Source organism: Pituophis catenifer, unplaced genomic scaffold, assembly GCF_029215685.1.
Source record: "Pituophis catenifer annectens isolate HBS135680 unplaced genomic scaffold, rPitCat1.0.hap2 SCAF_7, whole genome shotgun sequence".
Classification (NCBI taxonomy): domain Eukaryota; kingdom Metazoa; phylum Chordata; class Lepidosauria; order Squamata; family Colubridae; genus Pituophis; species Pituophis catenifer.
The window spans coordinates 12,581,781-12,607,630 of record NW_027256887.1 but is presented as its reverse complement, the minus strand read 5'-3'; the positions used below and the strand labels follow the sequence as shown (position 1 = coordinate 12,607,630).

The 25,850-nt window shown below is 41.2% G+C and overlaps 1 protein-coding gene across 1 annotated transcript in view; it reads left to right on the top strand.

Moving 5' to 3' along the window:
* The window catches only part of LOC139319507 (patatin-like phospholipase domain-containing protein 2), a 37,852-nt gene extending 18,699 nt beyond the window's left edge, over positions 1-19,153 (top strand). Inside the window, exons 2-10 of the mRNA XM_070947396.1 lie at positions 203-435; positions 1,093-1,158; positions 5,412-5,621; positions 8,438-8,498; positions 12,643-12,858; positions 14,618-14,750; positions 15,813-15,929; positions 16,792-16,908; positions 18,419-19,153. Of these exons, the coding sequence (XP_070803497.1) occupies positions 203-435; positions 1,093-1,158; positions 5,412-5,621; positions 8,438-8,498; positions 12,643-12,858; positions 14,618-14,750; positions 15,813-15,929; positions 16,792-16,908; positions 18,419-18,704 (1,439 nt within the window). The 3' untranslated portion in view covers positions 18,705-19,153. The remainder of the gene's footprint in view (positions 1-202; positions 436-1,092; positions 1,159-5,411; positions 5,622-8,437; positions 8,499-12,642; positions 12,859-14,617; positions 14,751-15,812; positions 15,930-16,791; positions 16,909-18,418) is intronic.
* The last annotated feature ends 6,697 nt before the right edge of the window (positions 19,154-25,850 follow it).

Here is a 25,850-nt window from a genome sequence, read left to right as displayed (position 1 = left end):
GATTCCAGATACCTGCATAGGAAAGGATGAACATATTCATCCGGATGGCATTAATAAAACCAGGTGGTGTGAAACGTTAGCTTTGGAATATTTTAAGACACGTTTTGCTTTTTTAAAACGAAATAATTAATGGAGGAAGCATGCATTTGTAAGGAATATTTAAATCTGACATCTCGTCTCATGATGCTTATATATCTTTCAGCGCAAGCTTGTGCAGATGTTTTCGGTCTAGCCAAAGAAGCCAGGAAACGAAATCTCGGTCCTCTTCACCCTTCCTTCAACGTGATAAAAATAATAAGAGACGGCCTCTGCAAAAATCTCCCCGAAAACAGTTACAAATCGTTATCAGGGAAACTTTCAATTTCGCTAACGAGAGTGTCTGATGGGGAAAACGTATTAATATCCGATTTTAATTCTAAAGAAGAAGTGGTGCAGGTATGTTCTGTACTGTCACTAATTTTTTTTTACCAGGTTATATTTACAAGCCTGAGGATCCTGTCCCTAGGAATCACCTATCTCAGTGATGGCGAACCTTTTCGGCACCAAGTGCCCAAACTGGAATGTGTGTGCATATGTGTGTGCTGGAGCGCCGGAAACGTAAACATCAGCTGGCCGGTGCACATGCGCGCGTCGGCCAGCTGGTCTTCGTGGTTTCCCACATGCGTATGCGCGCCAGCCAGCTGGTCTTCCTGCGTGCCGGAGTACAGAAACCCAAAGACCAGCTGATTGGCATGTTCATTCCTGTTTTTTGGCCGTTTTAGGGGTTGTTTTTGGCCCGGAAAAATGGCCTGTTTTTTAGCTGTTTTTGGCTATTTTCTGGTGTTCCGGCACCCACCACGACCACCTGGCTGGTGTGCATCTGCACGCTGGAAATCAGAAAAGCAGCTGGAAATGGCGTGCGTTCCCACAGAGAAGGCTCTGCCTGCCACCTCTGGCACGCATACCATAGGTTCGCCATCATGGACCTATCTGATCATTTGAAAGGTTTCCCTGAAGGAATTGGATTTGTGACCTGCATTGTTATAAGATGTTTTCCCCCCTGCCATTAGAAATAATTATAGCTAATCTTTATTTCTTTAAAATCTTTCATAGGCCCTGCTTTGTAGCTCATTTGTACCTGTATATTGTGGCCTCATTCCACCTTCATTTAGAGGGGTGGTAAGTATTGTTTATTGGTTATAAATCAGCGTGTGATTTGTTGAGGTAAACTGAGCTGAGACTTGCTGTAATTTGATGGGACAGCAGTTTCCTCTTCAGAGTTAAAATGTGATAACTTAGAGATTAGCTCATTTCCTTTTGTCTAAACACTGGTGAATCTAGTCAACTTCACCGTTGGAGTGAAGGAAAATGATTCTGGCGGAAATAACGGATATTATTTACAGGGGTGGGAAGAAGTGTGAAAGAAAGTGTACCAATAAGAAATCTCTGTGAAAATATTTTGATTTTTTTAAAAAATCTGCATATTGAACGGCAGGATCATTTGATTTAAAACTACATTTTTTTACGTGATGAGCAGTATAGGTAGTCCTCAACTTACAACAGCTCGTTAGTAACTGTTCAAAGTTACAACGGCACTGAAAAAAGTAACTCATGACCATTTTTTACACTTACAACTGTTGCATCCCCTCCCGCCATGGTCACGCGATTTATATTGTTGACAACTGCTTCATATTTATGACAGTTGCAGTGTCCTGGTGTCTTGTGATCATCTTTTGTGACTTTTTCTGACAAGCAAAGTCAATGGGGAAGCCAGATTCGCTTAACAACCAGGTTACCAACTTAACAGTTGTGGTGATTAACATGGCAAGAAAAGTCATAAAGTGGTGTTGTGGCCCGTCAGCGGCCTGTGCAGCTAGTACGCTGATTCCGACAGTGAGGAGGCTGGTGTGGTGCTGCACCAGCAGCCTGTGCAGCTGGTACTCGAGTCAGACAATGAGGAGGCTGGAGAAGATGTGGTGCCAGAGGTGGGGATTCAGCCAGGGCCTTCAGAACCTCCAGAAGCTCCGTTAAGTGAAGAGGACGAAGAAGAGGAGCCTCTTCTCGATGCACGGGCACGCAGTGCTGCCAAAAGGCAGGAGTGGCTCCTCAGGAGGAGGTCTCCTCGAGAGTAAGGCTTGGGGCTAATTGATCACTCCCTTAGCCTATTTAAGGAGGAACGCCGACTGAAGCAATTTGCAGGGAACAACTTCGTTCACATACCTTCGTGTCTTGTCTTGCTTATCTTATCAGCTTCCTGCAAATTGTTTCTGGGCATTCTGCCAACCACAGTAAGCTTTCAGTATTATTCTTTGAATTCTTGGCGGCTGTTAATGCAGTTAATTAACAGCCGTTGTTGTAAAAACTGGTTTATTTAGTAAACTAAGGTTTGAACGGACTTTGTGTGTGCTGCGTTCTTTGGGGTCCGTAGCTGGGGCAGAACAAGCGGGGGCAGAATTCACTTAACAAATGTCTCACTTAGCAGCAGAAATGTTGGGCTCAATTGTGGTCGTAAGTCGAGGACTACCTGTATTCTGTCTCAAAGGTATAATAGTGCTTTTTTTAAGTGCCTATCTTTTCCTCAGGATTTTTAGAGGGAGTTTGGATGATGCCTGTTGTTTAAAGAACAACAATGTATATCAAAATCGGAAACCACATTGTCAATCTTCATTAGTTATGGTCGGGGTGGGCTAAAATATTTAATTTTATGATCCCAAGCCCCTCTTATACCTTGCATTCTTCACTCTTCTTACTACCTAAGACTTGTATCATGTTGCATTTTGGGTGGAGGAGGTAAGATGGTATGCAAGTACACTACATTGATATGTGAGTTCATTGTGCTTCCGGTTAGTGTGTACCTACTGCAAGATTCTAGACTTAAGTGCTAGATGTGTGTAGAGATTTGCAGGGTACAAATACTCTTGTTGATTGGAAAGGGGACTGTTGAGAAATGACCTGCATAACTGTAAAAAAAAATCCTCTTGAAGATTAATGCTAATGATTAATCCTCTTACCTTAAAGTCCTCCCTTGTGCAATGTATTTCAGGGCCAGGCATGGAAGTATCTGCATCTTGGCTAAAAAGGAACTATGTCAGTATTAATCATTACTTATCTAGTTGTTGTTTTTCTGCTTTAGTAAATAAGAAGGGTAAACCGATCCAAGTGTTCCTGAGCAGATAATAGCTAGATCAGCGTAAGACTCCTCCCCCCCCGGGGTGAAATCCAGCAGGTTCTGACAGGTTCTGGAGAACCCGTAGCGGAAAATTTGAGCAGTTCGGAGAATCGGTAGCAGAAATTTTGACTAGTTTGGAGAACCGGCAAATAAAACCTCTGACTGGCCCCAGAGTGGGGTGGGAATGGTGATTTTGCAGTATCCTTTCCCTGGAGTGGGGTAGGAATGGAGATTTTGCTGTATCCTTCCCCTGCCATACCCACCAAGCCACACTACGCCCACCAAGCCACGCCCACAGAACCGGTAGTAAAAAAAATTGGATTTCACCACTCCCCCCCCTCCGTCCTTTGCGGCTGTGGGGCCTGGCTATGGGGCCTGGCTGGGTGTGGGGCTTGGCTGCGGCTGTGGGGCCTGGTTGGGAAACTGAGCCACGCATGCAGCCCTAGTGTGTGTGGCAGGTCGGCGCGCACATGTGCAAAAGTGCCCGCCGGCCCACCGTTCACGCAAGTTAAGCTGCGTGCACATGCACACATGATGCTGCCAGCTACTTGCATGGCCCAATTCCGAATAGGCCATGGCCCAGTAGTGAGCTACAGCCTGGGGGTTAGGGATCCCTGAGCTAGATCAGTTTGTGTATGACAGTTTTATTTTCATGTAATTTTTCTTACAAATATCTGAGTGTTATTTTATGATACAAATATTTTTCTGGGGGAAAAAATCGGTCCCATGTTTTTTAAGTGTATCCATTTAGAAAGATTTTCTTAGTTTACTTGACCTGGACCATCATGTAAAAGAGTTTAGCAAGGCGAGAAATATAATACGTGCTTCTTGATTTTTCCAAACACACTTTTGTTTCTCTGCTATAACTGAGTAAAACCCCTGTATTGTTTCCAGTTCCAATTCTTAGTACAAAAACACCATGAGTTGTTTTTAGTTAAATGGGCAGATGAATGAATGAATGAATGAATGAATGAATGAATGAATGAAGTAGGTAGGTAGGTAAGTAAGTAAGTAAGTAAAGTAAGTAAGTAAGTAAGTAAGTAAGTAAGTAAGTAAGTAAGTAAGTAAGTAAAATTGGAAGACCAACATATTACTGCTATGGAGTGTGGAAGATGGATACAGTAGAGGATTGAGGTCATAAACTCTGGACAGAAATGGCTAAAATTAAATTGTTGAATAATAGATTGATCCTGATTAAATGGTAAATTAAAACTTGACAGTCAAACGGTAGTCTTATTTTTTTTTAAATAATTTTTATTAAGCAATTTTTTCCATTTTATAGCACAATTTTCGTCATCTTTGCAACATTTCAATATTGGTATATATCCGGTATAAATACATTTCCCCCCCCTATATCTATGTAATTACATACATGTGGTTCCCTTATATATACTAGTATGTTCATTTATATACAGTACATAGTTATTACTCTAAGTATTTTTTAACATTTTACATTTTTTATCACATCATACTATAATACTGCATGTTCTTCATTTATTTTTGTATTTATACTTTTTTACTATTTTCTAGCTCCTTTATCCTCTTTCTTTGTTAATTTCCTAATCTGTACATCTATTATCTAACCAGTTATACCATAGATTCCATATCAAACAGTACTCAGTTTCTCCTCTATCTTTTATTTCCATTGTTAATTTATCCATCTTGGCGCACTCTAACACTTTTCTTTATCACACTTTTCTCTGATATGTTTCTATTTTTCCAATTTTGCACATAGACTGTTCTGGCTATTCAAACGGTAGTCTTATTTAAATTCTAAATAGAACAAGAATTTTTTTTAAAGTGATAAACATATGTAGCAATTCCTGTAAATGGTGAGATGCGGTAGGTTATATCGGAACCAAGTGTTTATTAATTTTGGCAATTTTAAGACGTGTAGACTTCAGTTCCCAGAATTCCCCAGCCAGCATGCTAGCTAGAGAATTCTCAAGAGTTGAAATCTGCAACTCTTAAACTTGCCAAGGTTGAAAAACTCTTCCAGCATCTATCCTTTTTCCTCATTAAATTTTCTCCTGTTGTTTAGAAAATAGGTTTGGTTTTAAATACTTCTTCCCTCCACCCCAATTCTTGTAGCTTTTCCAATTTGGAGAAATCCTGTCACATTCCTATGAATCCTAATAATTAATTTCTAGCAATTAGTAAGTGTTTTCTAACATTTTAAGCATATTTTGCATGAATCAAATGCGATGAGTTTTTGCTTAAGCGAGTACAACTTTTCATGTTTCTCCTCTTCTCTTCCTTAAAGCGCTACGTGGATGGTGGATTAAGTGACAACTTACCTCGCTATAATTTGAAGAACACCATAACCGTTTCTCCTTTCTCTGGGGAATGTGACATTTGCCCCAAGGGGAACTCTGCAAACTTCCACGAGATGCATGTCACCAATACAAGCATTCAGTTTAGCTTAGGGAACATGTATCGTTTAACTCAAGCACTTTTTCCTCCAGAGCCCCAGGTATTGTATGTTCAACATTGCCTATTATGTGATCATTCTTTTTATTGATGCCGATAATGAGAAAATGATATACATATTTTTCCAAACAACTTTAATTAACGTTCCGTAATCTGCGACCCTAACCATTGGCTAAGATGGTTGCCAGAGATGGAATTGGCAGGGTAGAAAAGTTCTGTATATTGGGAACAGTGCGGATGCTGTTAAATTTATAAAAGAGCATGTTGAAATATGTTCCAGTACATTGTAGAAACTTTTTAGGCTCTTTAGGAAGGAAGTGCCAAAGGGAAACCACTTCTGAAAACTGCAGGTACTAGACCAGGAAGTTGCCAGGAATGACTGACTCAAAAGCACACACAGAGACACAAAAAGGTTATTGAACTGTTGTGTCATGTTTGGAAGTTCATAGCTAGCTTACTTTTTGAGTTAACGTTATCTGTGGTTTAGCAAAAATACCGTATTTTTTGGAGTATAAGACATACCTTTTTTCCCCCAAAATGAGGGTGAAAATCTGGGTGTGTTTTATACTCCAAATGTAGCCCCACCCAAAGAAGCCTCTGAAAGAAGCTTCAGAAAAAAAGCCTCAGAAACGAAGCTTCAGAAAAAAAGCCTCAGAAATGAAGCTTCAGAAAAAAAGCCTCTGAAAGGCTTTTATCTAAAATAATATGGCAAGCAAAAGAAGAATCAGCAAAGGTTCTAACCAAATATGCTAACAAATCTGGAGAATGACACAATTACCAACAGATCTGGAAGAGGTTAATCTACATACCAATACCAAAGAAAGGAGATTGAACAGAGTACAGATAGTCCTTCAGAATAAAAGCCTCTGAAAGAAGCTTCAGAAAAAAAGCCCTTTTTTCTGAAGCTCTGTTTCAGAGACTTTCAGAGGCAGAAAAGAGTTTTTTCTGAAACAGAGTTTCAGAAGTTTCAGAGGCAGAAAAAAAAGCAAAAAAAAGCAAGGCACAGACTCACAACCAAGGAACCTGTACCTCTGGGAACAGCTGATTGGGGGTATTCCAGGAGGCTGATCCAGATGCCAATCAGCTTTTTTCTTATTTTCCTCCGCAAAAACTAAGGTGTGTCTTATACTCCGAAAAATACGGTAGATAATTTGTTTTGCACAGAGTTGTTTTCAGCAATTCACTTAATAACTAGGTAAGAAAGGTCATAAAAGGGGCAAAACTCATTTAACATATGTCTCACTTAACAACAGAGATGTTAGGCTCAAATGTGGTCGTACGGTGGGACTACTTGTACATCTTTTTCTCATTCCCATTGACTGTAAAGGAAGGAGAGAAAGAGAAAGAAAGAGAAAAAGAGAGAAAGAAAAAGAAAGAGAAAAAGAAAGAAAGAAAAAGAAAGAAGGAGGAAGGAAGTGTAGGAAGTTAGCACCCACGCCTTTCCTGGAAGAGTGAAATATTCTAGGAAATATGAAAAAGGCAGAATATTATATTTCCCTGGATGAGAAATATGAGAAGCATATTTTACAGACAAAGCAGCTCCCATCTTCCTGCCCCCCACCCTTTGTCAATGGGCCATTAAGGCCTGGGCCAGTCTATTCTACATAACAAAGATCTGCCTCCTTCAGGCAGAGCCATAGTAGGAATTGCCAAAGATAGGATTAGCCCTCTACACAATAGCAGCAGAAACTCACCACATGTGACCTGGGAAGCACATGTGACCATCAGCCAGCAAGGCCCCCACCCCCTGGGAGTCTGACAACCAATCAGGATACTCTTTCGGGGCCCCAAGAAATGCAGAGCCAGAGAGAGCATAAAAACCCGAGGATTTACTGTATCTGCCCCTTTTCTGTTCAGGAACTCAAGCCATGTGATCCTGTCCACCATTAAACCATCTTTCCAAGCAGTCTCCATGTTTCCAGTGTCTGTTTCCCCACTTGGAGCAGAACCTAGAAGGATGTTTCTTCCAACAGAAGGAAGGAAGGCTTTTTGCTGGATTTGCTGTACATGGAGGAAGTCTGTGTGGATTGGGCAGGCCCACAATCGGATCTAAGGAGTTATTAATGCATGTCATTTGTGTGGTTACATCATACTGTGTGTCATTTGAGGTCATCATGGATGCCACTCTACTATAGACACTGCCAGGGCTACATCTTGAACTGTAAAAAAAAGTACAGTCAAGTGCATCCACTAAGTTAGTGTTTTAAATTCTAGCTGTCTGGTGAATTGTGGAAGTTTAATTCCACACACCTCAAAGTTGTTAAGATCGAGAAATATTATATTCAATGATCAAAATGTGGAGAACTTCGATGCCAAATTGGATGCATCCTATGTGAAATATTACTTTACTCTACTGAATTGATTAGTGGCTTTCCTTTATTATGAGACGTGGGAGAAGTTTTTTTAGTTCTGTCTTTTTAGCCTTCTCAGTTGTGTGGGCATCGTGTTTCAGATTTCTTTTTCTGTTAGTAGATTCTGAAATTCTACAATACTTACATGTACCCCATGGTTCAGTTGGTACCACAGGTTATTCTCGGGGATCTAGGAATGATCTTGGAGAAACCAGCTTCTTAGGAAGACGGCATTGTTCATTATGCATGGCTTGTGATGCTCCTGTTTTTCTTTCCATGTAGCTCAGCGCTCTGTTGTGAGGGCAAAAAGAGAGCCAGTTAATATTGTGCAGGGAGATTTGGAATATCTTCATAAAATCTTCCCTCAAGGATGTAATTCATTTCGTACCAGGTTGTCAGTGGAAGTAAATGAGTTCTCCATGAATATAAGTGGCATGAAGTATGTAAAGTGTTATTTCTGCAAGTTTTAAAACTTACTGAACTAGTTTTCTGTAAATTTCTTTTTCAGTTGCTAGCTGAACTCTGCAAACAAGGATATTCAGATGCTCTTAGATTTTTGAAAGAAAACGGTAGGCTACTGTTTTCAAATTTATTTACTTACTGTCTGTCTTGGGCTTCCATCTTTCAAAATGTAGTTTGGGCTTTTGTCTCTTACCTATTTCTTAATAAATCTGATTTTTACTTCAGGTATGATGAATGCTGTTGGCTAAGCCCACGCTGTGCCTAGGTGCTAGGAGTCAACAGTTACTTGATGGCACTCTCAGCCATTAAAAAAAAGTCTTTTTGGCATTCTGCTTCTATTCAGGAAGACATCCTCCAACAAAGGTTCTTGCTGAATTTAAATCTCCAGGAAATTTGGGCCTGGAGTGATGCTCCTATTAGAGGTGGTAGATTATCTTCGGTTTAACGTTTTTCTCCTTTAAGATATAACACTTTGCCGGTTCAGTTTGAAGACTTCTCTCTGGCCCTTGAAGTTCCAACTATAGGACTCTTCCATTCATTCTCTTTCTTTCTTTCTTTCTTCCTTCCTTCCTTCCTTCCTTCCTTCCTTCCTTCCTTCCTTCCTTCCTTCCTTCCTTCCTTCCTTCCTTCCTTCCTTCCCTTCCCTTCCCTTCCCTTCCCTTCCCTTCCCTTCCCTTCCCTTCTTTTCTTTTCTTTTCTTTTCTTTTCTTTTCTTTTCTTTTCTTTTCTTTTCTTTTCCTTTTCTTTTCCTTTTCTTTCTTTCTTTCTTTCTTTCTTTCTTTCTTTCTTTCTTTCTTTCTTTCTTTCTTTCTTTCTTTCTTCCTTCCTTCCTTCCTTCCTTCCTTCCTTCCTTCCTTCCTTCCTTCCTTCCTTCTCTTCCTTCCTTCTCTTCCTTCCTTCCCTCCCTCCCTCCTTCCCTTCCTTCCTTTTCTATAGCCATCCAACTAAACCAGGTGACTCTGGGTGGCTTACAATTCTAAAATTAAAATTTAAAAATATTAAAACAATAAAATCCATTAATTAAAAAAAAGGCACAAACAGCAGCCATGATGATTAATCAACTACAGGTAGTGCTCGACTTATACAACCACAATTGAGCCCAAAATTCCTGTTGTTAAGTGAGACATTTGTTAAGTGAGTTTTGCCCCGTTTTACGTTCTTTCCTGCCATAGTTGTTAAATGAATCATTGAAGTTGTTACTCACTTGTCACCCAGTCGTTCAGTGAATCTGGATTCTCCGTTGACTTTGCTTGTCAGATGGTCACAATAGGGGATCACATGACCCTGGGAGAACTAATTGCCGCACATCTGAATTTTGATCACATGATCAAAGGGATCCTACAAAGGTGGTAACTTTGAAAAATGGTCATAAGTCACTCTTTTTTTCATTGCCATTGTAACTGAACAAATCACTAAATGAACTATTTACTTGTAATAGTAAAACTAAGTAACTGTACCTTTAACATGTTCTGAGCCCCAGGCCTGGGTACATAGCCAAATTTTTAAAACTTTGAAAAAGCCAACAGGATTGGGGACCTTTGAATCTCCCAAGGAGAGAATATTCCATAAGGCATGGGCTATATGTCTCTCCCCAAAAACCCATGGCCAGGATAGGGACGACAGTTAGAAGACTGGTCAAGGAGAGGAGAGGAGAGGAGAGGAGAGGAGAGGAGAGGAGAGGAGAGGAGGGAAGACAGGCCTGAGTCCTGAGCCTGCTACTCCTGATGTAGAAGTGCCATTGGCTGATGGCAGAGGAGGCAAAAACAATCCATGGAAGTTCTTCCTTGGTGCAAGTGGAGGAGTGGTGCTACTGCCAGGGGTGGGCTCCTGTGGGTTCAGTAGGGTTTGGGCGATCCTCTACCCAAGGATCGCCGGGGTTCGGTGAACCCCCAAATGCCACCCCTGGCTGGCCATGCCCATCCAATCCCATCCCACCCTGCCCCTCCCACCCCACCCCTCCCAGGCCCCAAGTGCAGGGGCCGCACAGAGGGTCTGGGAGGGCAAAGAACGGGCTCACCGGAAGGACTCCGGAGCCCGGGGGAAGCTGTTTTTGCCCTCCCAGAGGCTCAAGGAAAGCCTCCAGACGCTGGGGAGGGCGAAAACCTCCCCCGCCATGGTGCAGGTGGCCAACTAGGCCACGCCCACCATTGCCACACCCACCCAGCAACGGGGCAGTGAACCTGTTGCTAAAGGCTCTGAACCGCTACTGCCCTGTCCGGTAGCTCTTTGGAGGGGGCACACTGCAGGCACCAGAGCATGTCAATTTTGGGTTTGGAGGCCCATCCTACACCATCAACCATGGTGTCGCAGTGGTTAGAATGCAATATTGGACTCCGCACTCCAGAGACAACAGGGGTTCATTCGGAAAACACTCTGACCAGGGGGAGTTAGTAACACAGGCTGAGTTACAATCAAGCCAGAGAGGATTCTTCCGAACGCAAAAGTAGTCCTTGATTTACCAACATTTGTTTAGCAGCCATTTCCAATTACATCGGCACTGAGCAAAGTGACATGACAATTCCTCATATTTACAGTGTATTGTAAATATGCATGTACAGTATTCCCCACTGCCATGTGATCAGATTTCCATTGCTTGGCAACTGGCGTGTAATTAGGTTGTTTGCATTATTCTGGGATCGTTTGCAACCTTCCGAGCTAGCTTCCGTCAAACAAAGTCAAAGGGAGGGAAGCTGGCTTCGCTGAACGACTGCATGATTCACTTAATAAGAGCAGCGATTCGCTTTACAACCATGGTAAAAATGGTTGTAAAATCATTTACTTAACAGTTGCTTTGCTTAGCCATGCCATTTCTGCTTCCGACTGTAGTTGTCAATCGAAGATTACCTGTACAGGTAGTCCTCAACTTACAACAGTTCATTTAGTGACCGTTCAAAGTTACAACAGCTCTGAAAAAAAGTGACTTATGGCCGTTTTTCACATTTACGACCGTTGCAGCATCCTCTTGGTCACATGATCAAAATTCCGATGGTTGGCAATTGGTTCATACTTACGAAAGTTACATGTGTCCTGGGGTCACATGATCCACTTTTGTGACCTGTTGTGGCCCATCAGCGGCCTGTGCAGCTAGTAGCTGATTCCGACCGCGAGGAGGCTGGTGTGGTGCTGCGCCAGCAGCCTGTGCAACTGGCATTCGAGTCGGACAGTGAGGAGGGTGGAGAAGATGTGGTGCCAGAGGCGGGGATTCAGCCAGGGCCTTCAGAACCTCCAGAAGCTCCTTTAAGTGAAGAGGACAAAGAGGAAGAGCCTCTTCTCGATGCATGGGCGCGCAGAGCTGCCAAAAGGCAGGAGTGGCTCCTCAGGAGGAGGTCTCCTCGAGAGTAAAGCTTGGGGCTAATTGGCCACTCCCTTAGCCTATTTAAGAAGGAACACCGACTGAAGCAATTTGCAGGGAACAACTTTGTTCACTCTCCTTCGCGTCTTGATCTTAGTTCTCTTATCAGTTTCCTGCAAATTGCTTCTGGGCTTTCTGCTAACCATAGTAAGATTACGATTATTTATTCTTTGGATTCTTGTAGGCTGTGAAGAAAGTTAATTAACAGCCTCTGTTTGAAAAAGGCTGATTTAATTTAGTAAACTAATGTTTGTACAGACTTTGTGTGTGCTGCGTTCTTTGGCGTCCGTAGCTGGGGCAGAACACCTTCTGAAAAGCACAGCCAATGGGGAATCCAGATTAATTTAACAAACGGGTTACTAACTTGACAAATGCAGTGAATCACTTTAACAGCCGTGGCAAGAAAAGTCATAAAATGGGACAAACTCACTTCACAAATATTTCACTGAGCAATATAAATTTTGGGCCCAATTGGGTTGTAACTGGAGGGCTTCCTGTATTCGATTTGACAGATTTGCCATTGAACGTACGCTGTTGGAAGTAGCATTGCGATTTTCTTCCTGTGATACTTTCATCCAGTGAATATAAGCACTTTAAGCCACCCAAGCCTTACCAAAAATAAATATAAAAGTATAAAAACTATAAAGATATAAAACGAAATGTTTGCTAATTCATTGCTTTTTGCTAGCAAGAATGGCTCAGCTTTAAAAGTTGGAAGAAGCTGGTGGAAGTTACAACACAATTGCAAATAGCCATACATTCTTAGTCCAAGATTTGAAAATTAAGATTAGAAAAATCTTCGTGGTTTTTTTAAAACTGTCTGCATTTTATCTAGCTTGCTTTGTATACTGTCACTTATAGCAGAAGCATTTGTTTTTTTAAAAAATCTATTTATTAAGGTTTTCTGCAAGAATCAGTGTCTGCCGACGTAGCCTTAACCAAGCAGGAATATCTGGGATATTCTCAAATCTCAGTCTGCAGTGATAAAAAAAATGCAGCAAATAAAGACAAAAAAGAGATGCAAGATGAAAAAGTATTTATTGATCAGCTAAAGGCAACATCCTGGCCATTGGATAAGACTATCTTTGAGAAGTTGCCGCCTAGACTACATAAAGGTAAAATTCTAAATTAACCAATTAATTAATTATTGCAAAAATCTATGTTTAATTCTTTAGCACTAATACCCAGAGACCAGACAGAATGTGCTGCTTGTTTGATTCCCCCCTAATTTGTACTGAAGCGTTTTAATTTACTGACTAAACAAGACTGGAGAGATTTATCAATTACCTTTAGCTGGCCGAAAGTGTAAGCAGGCCATTCAAGGGGCTGCTTTGAAGGTTTCATGAATTAATTTACCGTATTTTTTGGAGTATGACGTACCTCTTTCTCCCAGAAAAGAGGGTGAAAATCTGGGTACGTTTTATACTCCAAATGTAGCCCCGCCCAGCCTCACAAACAGAGATTTCAGAGGCTGAAAGAAGCCTCTGAAAGAAGCTTCAGAAAAAAAACCTCAGAAAGGCTTTTATCTAAAATAATATGGCAAGCAACAAAAGAAGAATCAGTAAAGGTTCTAACCAAACTATGCTAGCAAATCTGGAGAATGACACAATAACCAACAGATCAGAAAAGGTTAATCTACATACCAATACCAAATAAAGAAGATTGAACAGAGTACAGATAGTCCTTCAGAAAAAAAGCCTCTGAAAGAAGCTTCAGAAAAAAAGCCTCCAAACAGAGCTTCAGAAAAAAAGCCTTTTTTTTTTCTGTAGCTCTGTTTCGGAGGTTTTCAGAGGCAGACAAAAAAGTTTTTTCTGAAACAGAGTTTTAGAAGTTTCAGAGGCAGGAAAAAAAAACAAGGCACAGAACTGACAACCAAGGAAACTGTTGTTAAAATTCACCTCTGGGAACAGCTGATTGGGGGTATTCCGGGAGACCAATCCACCTACCAATCAGCTTTTTTCTTATTTTCCTCCCCAAAAACTAAGGTGCGTCTTATACTCCGAAAAATACGGTACTTGAAAAATTTTGTTTCAAAATTTACATTGGTGAACATCATCCATTTTGCACTGATGAATTTTGGTTGCTGAATGTTCCAGAAAAGGGGGGCAAAATAAACATATAATCGAATAAACTAGATTAACCATCCCCCTTTATACTGTTCGTGATTCATTTGTCATCTAGATATTGTGGGAAGACATGTTGATTTTAAGTTAATTTTGGCTGGAACTATTGGATGATTTAGATGTGCAGAGTGTCAAGCCTCTTGACAGCCCAAATTGGCTTCCTTTTCCAAATTAAAACAGAGTAGTTGTTTTTTTCCGGCGTCACAGAATGATTTTTCTATGAATCCATTTTAGTTAGAGATTAGACAAACTGAGGTAATCCAATGTCTTTAATTCACAATGCTAGAATGATCCAGAGTCTCTTGACTCAGGGAATTTGTGGTTATTGATTCCCAGTAAAAGAGGACTAAAATGAATGAGAAGTTGTATAAAGCAAAATGTAATTTGATGATAACCTGATTATGAGCCACGGTGGCGCAGTGGTTAGAGTGCAGTACTGCAGGCTACCTCCGCTGACTGCCAGCTGCCTGCAATTTGGCAGTTCAAATCTCACCAGGCTCAAGATTGACTCAGCCTTCCATCCTTCAGAGGTGGATTAAATGAGGACCCAAATTGTTGGGGGCAATAGGTTTACTCTGTAAACGGCTTAGAGAGGACTGTAAAGCAGTATATAAATCTTAAGTGCTATTAGAATACTAGAGGGTCCTACTCGGTCAGTTCAGATGAGAAAAAGTTGATGATGTCCTAGCCATATTTGTTCTTGCTTGATCGTCCATGAATGAATTCAATTCTGATGATTTAAATTTTACAGCATTACAAGAGGCTTGTAAAGAAAAAAGTGGACTCTACGCTCAACTTTCAAAATTTCTTCCCATGCGACTAATGTCCTACATGATGCTACCGTACACTTTACCGGTTGAGTCTGCCTTCTTTGTGGCCATAAGGTGAGTGTATATGATCTAATTTCCAAATGTTCAAGATATAAAGTTTACATCTGGGTTATTCTTCCAAAAACTTTTCCTTATTCGCTCTGAGGCAGATTTTCTTACAGATGTCCAAAATACCTTGCAGGCTGAACCTGCATATATTTATTTATCTATTTGCTAGATTTATATCCCACCTTCATTTTATGCAACTGCAGGCAGTGTACATAATGGTCTGTCTTCCTATTTTTCCCCATAACAACAACCCTGTGGGGTGGATGAGGCTGATAAACCTGGTTTCTTGCCTAGGTTTGAAGATGAGAACTCATTGTCTCAGTGTTTCTAGTTCAGCATCTTATAAACTGGTTCTCTATATGTTGCAAATAAATGATGTTCTTGAGCTAGAGCAGGGGTGTCAAACTCGATTTCATTGAGGACTGCATCAGGGGTGTGTTTGACCACGGGGAGGCCGGGTGGGTGGGCGGGCGTGGCAAGGGTGGGCATGGCCAGCTCAACATCACTCGTTTCGGGGGCTCCTCTGGTGGCCTGAATGCTCTGCCAGCGAAAACAGGCTCCTGAGCTCCATTTTCGGCTGTGACGGTCTCCTGAAACCCCATACCAGCAAAAATGGAGCTCCATTTTTGGTGGCAAAGGCACTGTGGGCTGGTCCTTTGCTGTTTTCTGGGCGGCTCCTCAGGCCAGATCTAAGCACCTCGCGGGCCGGCCCCCGAGCCTTGAGTTTGACACCCCCGAGCTAGAAGAAAGTTGCTCATAGCTTGTATGTAATATAAACCTACTTAAGTGTAAGACAGTGGTGGTATTCAGCTGGTTCTATCCGGTTTGGGCAAACCAATGGTGGGAAGCTCCGCCCATCTGCCTGGATGTAATGCATGCGCGCACTCACATTTGTGAACTGGTGGCAAAGATAAGTGAATACCACCCCTGGAGTAAGCCCATTGAGCTCACAGGTCTTAACAGTAAGAAAACTTGCCATCTTGTGAGTTCATGGCTGAGATTGGATTGGATTGGATTGGTCTGTTTGGTTTGTATTACTCTCTCTTAATTCCTGTTTGTACTTATAAGAACATGTGGTGGCGCAGTGGTTAGAAAGCAGTACTGCAGGCTACTTCTGCTGACTGCCAGCTGTCTACAATTTGGCAGTTCGAATTTCACCAGGCTCAAGTCTTCCATCCTTCCAAGGTTGGTAAAATGAGGACCCAGATTGTTGGGGGATGACTCTGTAAACCGCTTAGAGAAGACTGTAAAGCTCTGTGAAGCGATATATAAGCTATTGCTATTGCTATAAAATGTATTATCTGTATACAGTTTATATTTACCGGTAACAGGAGAATCACAAATACATTCATTTTCCTGAGGTTTTTTTTGTGTTCAACTTCATAAATAAACATATTATGTATATACTTTTTAAAAAATCCCACACCTATGTTTTAGTCACAGCCTTAATATTTATTTACGTCCATTATTTGCACCTGACAGGAATGCACCTATGAAAATCTCACCCTTTTGTTATTTTTACTTTTAAAACAGAATTAAATACTTTTTAAATTCTTTTGTTTTTAATACAGATTTTTTTAAAACAAACAAACAAACAATAAATACTGTACTTTTCAGAGTATAAGACACTTTTTTCCCCCCTAAAAGAGGGTGGAAATGTCGGTGCGTTTTATAGACTGAATACGGCCATTTTTGGCCTCCCGAAACCCTGCCCTGCACGTCCGGTTTTTGCCAAAAACGCCAAAAATGGTCCCCTTTTTTGCAAAACGTGCAGAATGTTTGGGAGGCCTGTAGAGCACTCCTAGCACCTGGGGAGGGCAAAAACCGGATGCGAGGAGGCCAAAAACTTATTTTTTTTTTCTTGTTTTCCTCTCTGAAATCTTATTGTGTCATACTCTGCTGCATCTTATAGTCTGAAAAATATGGTACTTCTTTCCTTATAAAAATTTAGCTGATACCAGGAAAGGAGATGTTTTGGGTGAACATTTTAAAAAGAAGTCCTGAACTACTTTGTTTTCAAGAACCGCCTCCTTTCTCCTGATTGCAGATTGGTCCAGTGGTTTCCTGACATCCCTGAGGATGTGCGATGGATGCAGGGGCAGCTTTCCCAAATGATGGGTTCAATCTATGGCCGAGCAATGAAAGGGCTCCTGAAGACCCCAAGGTATGTTTGGCTGCTTCTTTGGCCAAGCACAGGAAAAATATTTTAGAGAGCATAATGGAATTGGACAATCTCCGGAAAATGTGTATGACGATATCATTTTCTCCACCTGAAATGATGGGGGGTGGAGGTAGGAATTAACTCCATTTTGAGTAATTCCTTGGTGATGTACTGCAGCTTCTCTTCCACTTTGCCGTGCCGTTTTGCCTGTTCTAAATGGCTACAGATTCTCTATTTAAAGAAAAACGTAATGTTTAAAGAATGCAAGAAAGAGCGCAGAGAAAAACAGCAAAGATGATTAGGGGATTGGGGGCTAAAACATATGAAGAATGCAGGAAGGAATTGGGTATGTAAAAGGGACGTGGTGGCTCAATAGCTAAGATGCTGAGCTTGTTGATGGAAAGGTCGACAGTTCAGCGGTTCGAATCCCTAGTGCTGCAATAATGGAGTGAGCTCCCGTTACTTGTCCCAGCTTCTGCCAACCTAGCAGTTCAAAAGCACGTAAAAAATGCAAGTAGAAAAATAGGGACCACTTTGGTGGGAAGGTAACAGCATTCCGTGCACCTTTGGCATTGAGTCATGCCGGCCACATGACCCCGGAGACGTCTTCGGACAGCGCTGGCTCTTCGGCTTTGAAACGGAGATGAGCACTGCCCCCTAGAGTCAGGAACAACTAGCGAGGGGAATATGACGCACATATGTGTGAGGGGAACCTGTACCTTTTAGTCTAATGAAAAGAAAGACTGGGGTGACATGATAGCAGTGTACTATTGACCAATGTCTGAGAGGCTAACACAGTGAAGAGGAGGTTGGCTTATTCTCCAGAGTTCCAGAGGTCAGGAAAAGAAGTAATGTGTGGAAGAACATGAAAGAGAAAATCCACCTAGAACTAAGGAGGAACTGTCTGACAGAACAATTAATCGGTGGGATGGGTTTCCTTCAAAGATTGTGGGTGCTCCATCACTGGAGGTTTCCAAGAAGAGTCTGGACAGCCATTTGTCTTGAACGGCATAGGGCCGTGATGGAGAACCTATGGCACGCGTTCCAGAAGTGGCACGTAGAGTCCTCTGTGCTGGCACGCACGCCGTTGCCCCAGGTCAGATCTCCCTGGCGTTTCTTTCGTGAGCTTCTGTTTCCCTGCAAACGACGAAACAGAAGCTCACGCAAGAAAAAGATCTTACCTCTTGCCGCGCTGACGGTGTTGGGATGCCCTGCCTCCTGCCAGCCAGCTAGTCTTCAGGTCTTTGCTGCGCATGCACGCATGTCTGTGCATGTGCGTATTCACGCATGCAACTGCGCATGTCTGCACATGTGCGGTCTCGCATCTTTCAGTTTGGGCATGCGGGCACAGTTTGGGCATTTGGTGACTAAAAGGTTAGCCATTACCGGCATAGGGTCTCCTGCTTGAGGAGAGGGAAAGGCCTCCAACGGCTCTTCCAACTCTGTCATTCTGTTATTTCTCCCATTAAAAACAATTCCAAGACTTACTAATGATTATTTCTTGTTCTTGCAGCAAAGTAAGTGAAATCTTGCTTCGAAAATGCCAGACGGCCCCAGGGAAGCCTTGCCTTCATCTGTCCTACCCACCTCCTAAAGCCTCTCACTCGTCCCCCAATCTTGAAGAATGGCTCTGGAGTCTCCCCTATTGCGAAGACTTGATGAAGGAGAAGGGTGCAGTTAGTAATTCCGACATCTCTGATTCTGTCGCTTCCTTTTTCATGGACACCGAAACATCTGGAATGTCTACGGATATTGACTCCTCCTCTGAGAAAAGTTTTTATTCTGTCTCTGAAGATTAGCTTGGGGGGGGGGCTACGACATTTAGGCAGGGAAATTCACACCTTTGAGGTATGTGTTCTGCTAGCACTTGGCCAAACAATCTTTAGGATGCTGCTTCTCGATCTGAGCAACTTTGAGGTGCTAAGTGGAACTGGACTTCAATTCAGCACCATACTTACTACATCTGAATTCTGGGAGTTGAAGCCCACCCATCTGAAAGTTGCTGAGGTTGGGAAACACAACTTTAGGAAATCTTTGTTTACAACTCGGTTGCCTTTGAGGCATCTTTTCTGGCTTCAAGGCATGTAGGCTTCTTGTCTAGTTTCTGGATAGTGGACGAAGGGTTGAAAAAGCCGAAACGCAAAATAGAGCATTATTGCACCCAAATGAAAAAAAATTCAGCAGGAAGACAATCTACATCTCTGTTGATGGTTTTATATTGGGATAAGCATTTGTAGCACGATGTTAACTTTTTTTTTTGTTTGTTTTTAAAAAAATTTTTTTTACAGCAAGATCTGTAGCTCTTGTGTAACTTTTTAAAAAGGTTTTTTCCTCCGCACTTGTGTGGAACTATACATCTCCTACTTAAAGAGATAGAGAATACAGGGCCTTTGAGGAGCTCCTTTTTTTAACTTGACGTACCTGGCAGAGAGTATCATTCAAAATGAAGAGGATACCCTGCTTACTACAAGTAGGCAGATGGGGAGCAGAAAGAAACGATGTTCGATACCCTTATTTTTTAAACGGGGGAAAAAATTTATTTTTCATTAAAAATGTATTGTTTATATTATTAATATTAATATAGGGGATGTTGAAGAATTTCTAGATGTCCCAATTTCTACTCTTTTTATTGGACTTTTCCTGAAATTAATCTCAGGATTAATGGAATGAATCACTTTTTTTAAAATTTGAAACTCCTTGATTGCCACAAGGAAAGCAAAGGATTTTCTAATTTGGGATGGGGGTGGGGGGCTCTCCAAAATCTCATAAAAACACACAAGCACACACACACACACTTTTACTGCCAGAGAGGCTTTCATCTGCTATTTTTTTTGTCCTTGAAGTTCACTAAACACGCCACCTTAAGATGGAAGCCCTCCAAAAGTGTAGATTCATTTCCCAGAATTCCCAAGCAGCATAATATTTACTGAGAATTCTGGGAGTTGAAGTCCACCCATCTATGAATGTCCTACAATAGATGTGTTTTCTTAACCTTGGCAACTTTTAAGATACGTGGACTGGGGGATTCTGGAAGTTGAAGTCCACATGTCTTAAAATTGTCAAGAGTTGAGAAACACCGCTCTGGAGTGTTGTATCTAAACCAGCATTTTACTTTTTGTGAATGATGTAGACTCTACATCTAGATATCTTTAATTCAAATGAATAAGATGAACCATACAAAATAATTCATTGGTGGAAGAGAGATGCAGGTTTTTTAAAAAATTAACATTTATTATCTTAGTGAGCTTGAGAGCAGATGTCACTAAGAAATATATTATTCAGTTTCCTTAACAGGAGAAAGTAATAGAAATCTATAATGCGATTTGGAATTTGTGGATATTAATTTATTAACTTGATTTACCTCAGAACAAGAAATGAGCGAAGGCATTCAGAACAGGAAACTCATATGATTTCTGCATTTTCTTCCTTTTAAATTTAAATTATAAATAAAATCCATACATTATTCAGTCCAGGTTTTATGAACACGCATGCAACTTAAACCTTAATTTTCAATAATAGTAGGAAGCGACAATAATATGCCATCATAAATCAGCCCTATTTCAAATGGATTCACTAATTTCTTTGGAATATGGTACTTCATACTTTGTGTGTCAGTATTTGCTGCATAAAGTGACAGGAATTCTTGAACATGGTGCACAATATTAAAATTGTATTTTGGGAAATCAGACTTTTGCTATGGGTAACTTACCAGCTCTGCACTTTGGCACTGCAATAGGTTTAAGTGTCAGTAATGGCAATCCCTTATTAGACTATTTTCTTCTGAGGTTGGAGTTAGGTTGGAGACTTGTTACAAATTAAGCGGAGAATAATATCCCTATAGGAACCCAACTAGCTGCTTTTATTTATTTCAAATTCATTGTCGACTTTTTAGCAGGTTTTATTTTGACAAAATACCTAATCTTTAAGAGTGTTTTTCTTTTTGGCATTTTAAAGAAAATCTAAGTAATGCTGAGTGGAGAGGAGTGGAATGAAATGTAGTTAAAACAGTTTTTTCAGAGTATTAAAACGTTTAATAGCATGGACACTGACTTATTTATATTCTTCTGGTGCTATTTTTAGCCAGTGCCGAAGTACTGTTTTGTGTGACAGCTGGTCATACTTATTTTCCTAAACTTTTATTGTATTTCCAAAATGAACTATTTGTTATATTTCTGCAATCAGCAGTGTTTTTAAAGAAGCAGAATAAAGAGATGCTGTGTTTTGGTGATCACTGTGTTTTGTTCATTATCACAAGCCAAATGCTTAATTGCTGGATAGAACCGCTTTATGAGGTGATCTATGAATATACTGCATTTCTGTACCATTTTAATTGTTTATAATGCTGCAAGTTGACATTTCACTCATTGTCAAAGCAGTAAACATTGTGTTTCTATGAGCAATTTTTTACTCATAAGAATAAAAAAATTTACTTCACAAATGGTAAAGTGTTCCTTTCTATAATTCCTCTTCCCTTTTTTCACAGTGATTTAACAAATACAAATAATAGTTTATGAAATCTAATCCTTTTCATAAAAAATTCAAATGACTGGAAAACGTAAAACCCATGCAGAGTATTTGGCTTTGTTTTAACATTTTATGAATCGTATTCTGAGTGGTCCTTAAACAGAGACATTTTGGTGGGGAGGCAAGGTGGAGGTGTTAAACTTAATGCAAAATCCATGTGCATATACACAAAAGGATTATAGCTCTCCTTCAGTAATTATCTGGGTTCAGAGTTCTTTCTAAATTTGTCAAAACGTCTTTATTTTTTAAAGCGTTGAAAAGAAAATGCAGGCTGAGGCAAATGGAACACAGAAAACTATTAAAAATGAATTTATAGGAGACATTGAATAGGTAAATGGTTCAGAGCAAAATTGTTTAGCTGCAGTTTGTAGTAAATGGAACACAAAATAGTAGCCTTATTGTACATAGATTACCTTCAATAAAATAAGTAACAATGTTTAGAGATGCTATGATTTGAGAATAAAGCATTCCAGATTTCTGGTGATCTTGGCTTCCAATAATTCAGCAAAGTTGAACCTCTCACGCTAAGTGTTCAGGAAATTCAACGGTTTAGATTAGACTGAGAAGTTGAAATTATGTCTCGAGAGAACAATTCCATTCTGTGACCATGAAAATATACAGGGATGTATCCATTAAATCATCAGAAGCCAAACTCAACTTGGAAAAAAGCTTTATTAGTGTGAAACTGAAGTATAAGCATCATATCAACCACAAAGCCTTTAAGTATAATTTTGAATTGGTAGAATGTATGGCTCCAGAAAGTTTTGGAACTTTATTATAAATCATCATCCTCTTAATCCCTTGCGGGGTGGAATCTGGGCAACTGAATGGAGCTGAGTGTTACTGGCTGGAGTGTTACTGGCCGGTAGCCGGATGCCCTTCCTGTCACCAATGAAGAGGTTTTTTCAGCAGATATATTCTCCGTCTGCCAAGAGAGAGAAATATCTGCCTCTACTTCAGTGATGAAATTCAATTTTTTTTACTACCAGTTCTGTGGGCGTGCCTCGGTGGGCGTGGCAGGGGAAGGATACTGCAAAATCTCCATTCCCTCCCGTCTCCAGGGGAAAGATATTGCAAAATCTCCATTCCCACCCCACCCTGGGGCCAGCCAGAGGTGGTATTTACTGGTTCTCCGAACTCAAAATTTCCGCTACCGGTTCTCCAGAACCTGTCAGAACCTGCTGGATTTCACCCCTGCTCTACCTAGGATCAAACTCACAGCCTCCTGATTGTGAGGCGAGAACTCCACCTGTAGGCCACCGCACCACAACCTTATCAAATAAAACCCTAAAAAGCTTAAAGAGGGGAAAAAATACAAAAAATAGTGGCACATCAACAAAGAGGAATATAAGTAGTCTTCGGAAACTATAGAAGTACTTTCAAAATGGCTGGTGCACAGAATGAACTGAAACTGGAGCAGTTACAAAAACAAGGCTACTTTTCATAAGCTAGAAATAAAAGCCAAATATTATATGGGTCTATCATGAGAAATAATCAAAATGAGAAGGCAGAACTTCATACCTCAGAAGGGAAATGGGGAACCGGCTGGTGATCCTTATGTTGCTAAGAGAAGGAGGAAATTGAAGTTTAGGAAACACACAAGAAGGGACTAAGAGAGGACTTGGCTAATTTAAACGAATTCAAGTCTTGAGGACCAGATGGTTGAAGGACTAGAAGAAATGACTCAAGTACCACTCTTAGAAATCCTGGAGAATTCCTGAAGGACCAATGAGGTCCCAGAAGATTGGAGGAGAGACAGTGTCTTCCTAATTTTCAAAAGGTAGAAGGAAGAGGACCTTTGGAGTGACGAAGTGCTACCAGCAAGAATGAGCATAGATCTTTCATGTAGACATTCTGTCAGATTAACTTTATCCTCTTCTTTTGATAGAGTGACTAGCTAAGTGGCTTGGGGCAATGCTGCAGCCATAGTATCTATAAGATAAAAGGTAAAGGTAAAGATTCCACTCTCACATATGTGCTAGTTATTCCTGACTCTAGGGGGCGGTGCTCATCTCCCTTTCAAAGCTGAAGAGCCATCGCTGTCCGAAGACGTCTCTGTGGTTATGTGGCCGGCATGACTCAAGGCCAAAGGCGCACGGAACGCTGTTACCTTCCCACCAAAGGTGGTCCCTATTTTTCTACTTGCATTTTTTATGTGCTTTCGAACTGCTAGGTTGGCAGAAGCTGGGACAAGCTCACCCCATTACGTGGGATTCGAACCGCTGACCTGCCGACCTTTTGATGGACAAGCTCAGCGTCTTAGCCACTGAGCCAACTGCATCCCTCAATAGTATCTGTAGATCTAAGCAAAGCTTTAGATGGAGTGCTTCATTACATTCTCCTTCAAAATGTGGCAAATGGGTAAAATATGGCCAAATGATGCGGTGAGAAGGACACGTGGTTGGCTGAATGGAGCACTCAGAGAATGAAACACCTGTGACTGGTCTTCAGAACATAACATGGAGGGCCAATGGACTTCTATTCTGCATGTTTTCAATGAGCTTGGATGAGGGAGTTGAGGGGGCACATAAAAAGTTAACAGGTGACACAAAGCCGAGATAGGTGGCCTTTCAGGACTCAAAAAAGGTCTAGGAAGGATTCAGCTGACGGCCAAAATAAATATGATGGCATTTAATAAGAAAAATATTTATTTATTTATTAGTCATATTTCTATGCTGCCCACTCTCCAAGGACTCTGGGCGGCTTACACCAAAGACAGTATACTAAATAGCATATTGCCCCCAACAATCCGGGTCCTCATTTTACTCACCTCGGAAGGATGGAAGGCTGGGTCAACTTTGAGCCGGTGAGATTTGATCTGCTAATCTGATATGGAGTGTTTTGCAGCTGGGCAGGAAAAAGATAAGGATGGGGAAGACTTGGCTTAGTAGTGGGACTTTGTTAACCCCCAGTTAAACATGAACCAGCAGTGTGATGCAGTTGTTAAAAATGCTATCTTGGGCTGCATTAACAGGAGCATAAAGTCCAGAGTTTATGGGAGCTAATTAATCCATTCTGCCTTGGTTGGATCCCACCGGGAAATGTGAGGAGCACCAGAGTCAAAATAACAAGGATAAATTGGAATAATGTTTTGAGAAAGGCAAAGAAGATAGTGACGGGTGAGAAAACTAAGCCCTCTGAGGAATGGTGAAAAGATTTGGGCATGTTAAGCCTTCAAAAGAGATGGTTAGGGGTGGTAGGTCATCCATCTTCAAGGATCTTCATGGAGCAGAGTCATTCCCTCGTCTCCAAAAAGGGAGAAGCAAAATCTCGCAAGGAAGGAGGGCCCGGACTCTTATCAGCTGCCAGCCTTTAGTAAGGCTGCAACATGAAGTGGTCAGTTTTTTTGTTTTAGGAATTCTGGGACTTAACATTGCCAAGTTTGAAAAAATACATTTCTGGAGGAACTTCCATTGAGCAAATGAGCTCCATTAAAAGACCATTCAAAGTTATAACGGCACTGAAAAAAGTGGCATGACTGTTTTTCAGAGTTACTTCCCCAGAGTCACGTGATCAAAACTCAGATGCTTGGCAACTGGTTCATATTTATGACGGTGGCATTATCCCAAGGTGGTCTGATCCACTTTTGTGACCTTTTGACAAGCAAAATCAAGAAGCAAGCCAGATTCACTTAATAACCAGGTTACTAACTTAGCTTCCTAGGGGGCTGGACTAGAAGACCTCCAAGATCCCTTCCAGCTCTATTCTGATCGATTGCTTCCTTAGTCCCTAAGGCAGAGGTGAAATCCAGCAGGTTCTGATAGGTTCTGGAGAACCGGTAGCAGAAATTTTGAGCAGTTTGGAGAACCGGCAAATACCACCTCTGGCTGGCCCCAGAGTAGGGTGGGAATGGAGATTTTGCAATATTCTTCCCCCAGGAGTGGGGAGGGAATGGGGATTTTGCAGTATCCTTCCCTGCCACGCCCACAGAACCGGTAATAAAAAAAAATTGGATTTCACCACTGTCCTAAGGTGCCAGGTCTCATAACTGGAGGGGACGAATCAGCATACAGGGAAGAAGTCCAGAAGGTATCCGCATGGTGCTCAAAAATAACCTACATCAAAATACTAGTAAGACAAAGGAGATGGTGCTAGATTTCTGGAAGCACAGAAAGGAACCTGCCCCACTGTGTATCGAGGGGAGCTGTGTGGAGAGGGTTTCCTCTTTTAAATTCCTGGGAGTGCTTATTTCTCAAGATCTCACCTGGAAAAACAACACCCCCCCTCCCCTAATTACTTACCTAGGGATCATTCTTTATATTATTTATGTCGTTTGTATTTTTTTTTTGTCATGGATTGCACCAGTGAGGCTAAAACCAATTTTGTTGTATACATGATGTACAATTAATGACAATAAAAGGCTATACTAAATAGTCCCTTTCTTGTGTTGTGCATAAAGAAGAGGAAAGGAGGATGCTTCC